The sequence below is a fragment of the Primulina tabacum genome, unplaced genomic scaffold (assembly GCF_025594145.1).
Source record: "Primulina tabacum isolate GXHZ01 unplaced genomic scaffold, ASM2559414v2 Contig940, whole genome shotgun sequence".
Lineage (NCBI taxonomy): Eukaryota > Viridiplantae > Streptophyta > Magnoliopsida > Lamiales > Gesneriaceae > Primulina > Primulina tabacum.
This window is the reverse complement of record NW_027460000.1, coordinates 30230-37835: the sequence shown is the minus strand read 5'-3', so window position 1 is coordinate 37835 and position 7606 is coordinate 30230. Positions and strand designations below refer to the sequence as shown.

The 7606-nt window shown below is 31.8% G+C and overlaps 1 protein-coding gene across 1 annotated transcript; it reads right to left on the bottom strand.

Annotated features, from left to right (window-relative positions):
* Nucleotides 1-5969: 5969 nt before the first annotated feature.
* LOC142535328 (NEP1-interacting protein 1-like) lies at nt 5970-7349 on the bottom strand (the record flags this gene model as incomplete). Its single annotated transcript, XM_075641749.1, has 4 exons — nt 5970-6354; nt 6666-6833; nt 6921-7004; nt 7149-7349. Coding segments are annotated over 4 exons (576 nt in total), but the record flags the coding sequence as incomplete, so codon positions are not given.
* Between the last annotated feature and the right edge of the window lie 257 nt (nt 7350-7606).

Genomic DNA, 7606 nt, shown 5'->3' with positions numbered 1-7606 from the left:
TTTCCTGCTTATGCTTATTTCTTTATCCATTTTATTTAAACTTAAACTTGCGATTCTTTTTTGATTGTTGGTACATAGAAGAGAAATTTTGAGGCTCTAGATCAGAAAGTTGAAAATATCAAAAGCTTGATTCTTTAATTGGAATTTAGTGAGCAATATAGGTTAAGAATTTTGAAATGTTTCGGTTTTGTTAGATTATTCTTGGATGAAATAAAATGACAATTGATATCTAACTGTAATACGCTTGAGTTTCAGAAGATTTATATTGATATGGAAATGGTAAATTTGTATGACCAAGAATGCACATTAGAATCATGGTACACTCTTTTTAGTTGGTTTCATTAGGTAACAATGATACTATTTTGAGAATGAAGTAGCTTGGACGGGTTAGTTATTCATGTAAGTTGTCTTTGGAGTGGAATTTGGAGATGCCTGATCGGATCAAAAGCATCTCTGGCTGAAAATCTTGCCTGCCATGATTTGAAACACCAAATCGACTGTTAGTGCTGCCATTTAACCTCTTATCATAGTCACAGAGGCAGCTGGATATTTTATGGCTGATCATATCAAACTTTTTAAATGATTTGCCACCTATTACGATGAGACTTAACTATGAATACTAATATTATACATTCTCAATTTTTCAGATTAGGGAGCTGACAGACAATGTCCAACTTATATTGGATGCTTTGCGAGCTTCGAATGTGGTGGAAATACAGTGAAATGTATCGCATATTTGATCCTCGCAATACCACTTTTCTTATAGTAAATCTTTTACTAGTAGTGTAGTCCAAAATTTTACTGAAAAAACAAGTGAATATGCGATTAACTTATGAGCAAAATCTGTAATATCCCCTTTTCAGCTTTCTCATGCGACTTGTTCTATATATCTATAGACTTGTTATCCTTTGGGTATTTGTAGACATTTCATCCCACGACATGCACTTTAGATAGAGTATTGGTGGTTTCTAACTCATCTAGGCGATTTTTTTTCTTACTCTTGCAGGGAGAAAAGGTGAGGAGGAAGGGTAATTGGAGAAAATGGATAATGCCAACCTTCTTGTATTCTACATGATCAAGTCCTCAATTTCTTTAATGAGCAATATAGGTTAAGAAGTAAAATCATTGAACGAGGAAACAACTGGTTCTTAGTGGTTTTTTTAAAATACAATTGTGCATTTTACGATGTCCTTTTACCAAGTACTCTAATATTTTGCCAAAAATATTAATTTCCCGTCAAAATGTTATTTCTAAAAAAGAAAAGATATATTAATATTGAATATATGTACTACAATAAATGATAATTTCAATTATTGTTTGTATTGATTATATCAATTCATTTAGTTCAAATTTGAATTTAATTCATTTTTATATTAATTAAATATAATTTTATATTATATATTTTTTATTATTTTTTTATTCAAATTGAAACTAAACTTTATTGAAAATATAAACTAAATTAAAATTTTTTACATTGATTATATCAATCAATTTAATTTGTGATATGATTTGTGTTACTATGATATATTTAATTTTTATTACAAACTGTATAAATAAATTTTAAACACAAATGATTGCAATGTTATATATATATATATATCACTCATCCATTCGATGTGTAATTTTTCTATATTTCATCACATCCAATAGATGAGTGACACCTCATCGGTGCTCACAAAAGTGTGTACGGTAGGTGTGCAAGATATCAAAATTAATTATATGTGTGTGTACTGTAATAAATGACCACTTTAATTATTGTTTGCATTGATTATATCAATTCATTTAATTCAATTTTGAATTTATTTAATTTTTGTATTAATTCAAATGTAATTTATGTATTATATGTTTTTTTTTTTTTTACTCAAATTGAAACTAATCGAAGATAGCCTAAATTGGGGCAATCCATGGTATTTTTCGATTTCTAGATAATTCAATGTTAAGTGTTGTACAATTATTCCAAGGAAATGGGAATCATGCTGGCTGCGGATCAACTTTTGAAAACTATAGATATCGAGCACATAATTAAACAAGAATAAAATGTTATAAAATATTTTGAAATATATTTATACAGATGGATTTATTTATATATTTCGAGCATGTTTTAGTTTGATATTTTTGAGTATAAGAATAGTGGGAGCATGTTTTAGTTTGATATTTCGGAGAATATCACCCAAATAAATCATATACTCTTGCTAATATACTATCCTCCAAAAATTAGATTTACTAGTATTTATCCATTATATATCCTCCAAAAATTAGATTAACTTAAGAGCAAAATCTGTTAATATCCCCTTTTCAGCTTTCTCATCCGACTTGTTCTATATATCTATATATCCTTTGGGTATTTTGTAGACATTTCATCCCACAACATGCACTTTAGATAGAGCATCGGTGCTTTCTAACTTATCTAGGCGATTTTTTTCTTACTCTTGCAGGGTGAGGAGGAAGGGTAACTGGAGAAAATGGATAATTCCAACCATCATGTTTCCTACAGATCAAGTCCTCATTCTCTCAATATTTCTAGTCTGCATATAATGATGAAAAGAAAACACGTAGTTTCTAGCGATACTATTCATAGTGGGGACTTTGAACACACAACAACTCTATATTTTAGGCTGCTTTTCAGAGTTTGTGGTGGTCTCTAACTCATCTAGGCGATTTTTTTTCTTACTCTTGCAGGTAGAATAGGTGAGTAGGAAGGGTTACTGGAGAAATGGATAATGCCAACTATCCTGTATTCTACAGGATCAAGTCCTCAATCTCTCAATATTTCTAATCTGCATATACATGATAAAAAGACTAACACAATTTCTAGCTATATTTTAGCCACCGTCGGAAGATATTGGTTTACTTCCCACTTATTTCTTATAGTCGTTGGTAATTTAGTTGGATTCGTGATTGTCCAGAGTCTATTGCCTCTCTTTTTTTTTATTTTTTTCCCCAGAAACATCTTATATTATATTGAAATATTGGATATGAATATTTCTGTTTGGTTTTTATGTGATTTATTTTTACTAATTGCATCTTTATCACTGCAAAAATTATAGATATTTTCAATAAAATATTTGAAAATCTATAAAGTAAGACTAAAGAAAATATTTCATCTAACCCACATAGCAATTAATGTGTGGCCACGAGCATTAAATAATATATTTTTTGTTATAATATAAATTGTTACGGTGAAAATAGTTTGAATCATACTCAAAATTAGTTCTACTACGTTTTGGTTTTGAGCCGAGTATGATATTTTTGAAATTATATATTAATGGATCAACACTAGTAAATCTAATTTTTGGAGGATAGTATATTAGCAAGAGTAAATGATTTATTTGGTGATATATACTCCGAAATATCAAACTAAAACAAGCTCCAACATTATTCAAGCTCAATATCAAACTAAAACATGCTCGAAATATATAAATAAATCCATCTGTACAAATATTTCAAAATATTTTATAACATTTATTCTTGTTTAATTACGTGCTCGATATCTATCTAGTTTTCAAAAGTTGATCCGCAGCCAGCATGATTCCCATTTCCTTGGAATAATTGTACAACACTTAACATTGAATTTTCTAGAAATCGAAAAATACCATGAATTGCTCCCATTTAGGCTATATTCGACTAGTCGTTTAACAGAAGCTTTCGAGCGTGAACAGTGAGGTGCACTGGGCAAGTGCGTGCGTGCGTGCTGTGCATTGCAAGGCTAAGCGTGCTTGTCTTCGGACGATAACCCCTCGAACGAGGGCTTGCAACTTCACCAGACTTTTCTGAATGCCTTTCTAGCCTGTATAAATATGCAAACATGCATTATGTTATCATAAGTAATATATGGTTTAGGGCATGTTTGTCCAATAAGTCTGACCAAAATAGATTTTGATTATCTGTTTATTAAAAGTAGGAATTACTAAAATAATTTGTCATTGTCCGTATTTGGAATCATTTTTTCGCCTGAGTGCTGCCATGTTTTCAAACGTATGGATAATATTCAATACTATGTTATGAGATACAAAGGAAGACAAGTTATTACATTAAGAACAAATTTTGACTCATAAAATAATCAAATTTCAATTCAAGCCAACTTACAAGATCATTTTCGTCTTTTCTAACAAAATTCTCTCTATATATATATGTTTGCCGTGAATAAGTAAGACAACCATATCTTCTCTTGACAAGAAATCTGTACCCATAGTCTCTTCATACAAGATGTTGCTTATTTCATTGCTGAATCTTCCTTTTGTTGTTGTTGTGCACAATCACAATACTAGAATCGCTTTCGTGATCGATGATGATCGTTGGAAAAGTTTTTTCACGACGATTCGAGATAGAGGTTTTTTCCGTTTCCTGTAATGAAACCCATTTTGGCTGTCGGCTTTGAGATTTAAGAATTGTTAAATGTTGGGACTATTCAAGAGTAGAGAGGGGAATGAGTTGAGTGGGTAGCATGTTCTTCTATCATCGTGCATGGATGAATTGTTTGGGTCTTTTGTCGTGTATCTCTCGCGAAATACCTATATTGCCCTTGCTAAACACGTTTGTTTTGGATTTCACGGTGGTTCTTAGTTCATATTTCAGGTATGGAACTGAAATTTGAATCAAGAAAGATTTTAAAGTTTGAAATCGGTCATTTTTTTTGTAGGGAAAAAATAAACTTTTCGATCTATTAACTTGTTACATTTTGAGTTTTGATCGACTAAATATTTAAAATTTTACTTTAGTATAACTTCAAATAAATTGCTAACAATACCGAATTTTTTTGTAAAGATTGAATTATTATTATTATTTTTTTTGAAAAGATTGAATTAGTTTTGGTCTTATCAATGACATGTATTTTGGACCTTCATACAGAAGTAATTGCGTAACTATGCAATATTTTGTGAAAAGTAAAAATAATTTCAACGTCTCGATACCATAAAGATTTGAAGTTGTTTTAAGAACAAATATGCATTTGGACATATATTTTAAAATCGTTTTTATAATTAAAAGTAGTATGTTTCGATTTTTATCGTTACCTTTATTTCTAAAAATATAAAAAAAAACTCTCAATTGTTCTTTGTAGAACACCTTTTTAAAAATATTTCACAAAAAATTTATCCAAACACATGCTTTTTTTTTTATTTGTAAAATACTAAAAATATTTGCTCAGCCGAGCCTTAATTTGTTTTGGTTCAGAAAATGTAGTTGAGATAATTTTCTCCTAATTTTTATTTTCGATTCCTTGAAAAAAAAAAAAAAAAAGAAGAACCGCTAATAAGATGAATATACTTTTTTTAAAGAAATTATTGCAAAATGAATGATAATGCATTCTTTTTCAAATCCAAAAAGTAAACAGTATAAAGTTGACTGTCCTACTTACGCAGTATTCTATCGATCATGTATGTATGGATTGGGAGGAGGACTCTCCATTCTCATTGATATATCATAAAAAAGTACTTTCATTTTATCTCTTTAGCTTAGGAAAGTTCTTTAAAAAAACTAGCTTTCTCACGGACTTGTAGCCAATTTTAGAATTCTCAAATTTTTCATATGATTGAATTGAAATGGTAGTTTGATTGCTCACTTTCTTGTTAGCCATTGGACTGTGAGAGATTTTTTTCATTACATGGTAAACAGGTGATTTCGATTGTCATAAAAGATAATCTGAAATCCGATGTTATAAATTAAAATACTTACACTTAATAGATTTTTTTTTTTAAAAAAACAAGAATAAAGAGTTACACCAGATGAGCGTTAAAATTAAAATGGTTAGAAAGTGCAAAGCATGGTTGTGAATGAAGTGAAAATCAAGCAAGAAAAATTGAACTTTATTGATAAATAAACTATGGAACAATATTTATAAATGAATAAGAATGAAAATATATTATGCGCCTGTACTAATTTGCATAATTTACGATGATTTATAGGAATAGTCAAATTATCCACGTCATACAAGATGGATACGATACAATGCCATGTAACAACACAACTAGTGATGATAAAGAAAATACTAATAGCAAACAAACATTGTGTGTACGTAGGATCTGTGAGGGAATACAAACCACACCTCAAAATTTTCTTTACAAAATCGTGATCAAGCGCAGAGACCGAACACGAAAGATGTTGCTCAGAAACTACATACATAGAGCTGCACCTAGCCAATCTAAAACTACGGATTTATTGAACAAATAGAGAGGCCGTATACGAGTAAGAGGATATCATCAAGCTGGTGTTTCTCGCCGTACAAAAAGAGCATCAAAATACTCTTCTACACAACGGGCAAGAACCGTGTCTCACCAGCCAAGAGTCGATGCAAGGTAGATGAAACAAGTGGTGACAATGAGGTAAACTTCGCACGGTCTCCCCTAGCTGAAAGTCCTGCGTATATTTAAAAGCATGGGACAGATTCTTCTAAATCAGTTCAACTTGTCGATAAAAGAAGTCTATATACAAAGAGCTCAAACTTTGGCCAACACTTGAATAATTACAATGGCCTCTTCTGAAATTAGGTGGATATAAATGAATACCCACAACGAGTGTAGATGTAGGATGTGTCGTATGCGTAATTGCTTTGTCATAGAAATTACGCAAATTTCATAAATGTCACTATATAGGCCAAAAGTCAAGGTGCACTGATGTAGTTTATCTAACAAGAGACAGATAAAAAGGGAAAGAAATTAGAACAGTACCTGAAGGCAAACAGAACAAGAGACTCCCTCTCCGGAAGTATCAACAATGTCGTCTCTTGCAACCCTTATCTTTGGGAACTTTTCAACTGTGTCTACTAACAAACCATTTGCCCCGCCAGTGTCAAAAATGTCGGGAACGTCTTCAAATGTTGTTTCTACAGCTCCCATCTGATTAACGAAGAAAATTTCGTAAGTCAAAAAAGTAAAAATACTGTCATCCCTATTTCAAAGAAAAGCAATCGAGCAGCATAATACCTGACTTTGCACGGCACTTAGCATAGCTGGACCAATACGCTCGCGGACAAGTCTGCCACTTAGAAGGCTCACTATCACATCAATCTGTACAGTCAGATTATCAGCTCCAAACTCAATCAGATTACTAAACATGCTATAAATCTCGAAGATTGAATGCCAGAATTATCACGTCTGCAATTGAATAGTATTGACTCAAGATTATTAATCCATTCAATAGATAAGACTTACCAAATACAGGAGACACTGTATCCCAGATTCATCGGACTGCCACAAAAGAAGTGATGATTCAAAGACTTCGATGGAGTAAACAGCACCGGATATGGCACCAACCGAAGCCCCTCTAACAAATCCACTTTCTGTCTCTTGGCCAATAAGCGCTCCAGTCATTGCTCCCAATATGGTACCAACTGCATAGCAGGGACAGCTCCTTCATTAGCATAAAGAATAATTCGAGAGAAAGTACTACGATCAACATCCCTCTAAAATTCGGTAGTCGCTGCGTGAGACGTTTCTGAAAAAATAATCATAAGGTGATTGAAAAATCACCTTTAATCAACTCCAAAAACCTATACAGCACAAAATTCACATCCAAACCTACACCACACAATCACAAAGAAAATGAAAACTGCATCCTTGGGGTTCTCAGTATGAATGATGGTTTTCTTCACATTCTCTGTCACCCAAGG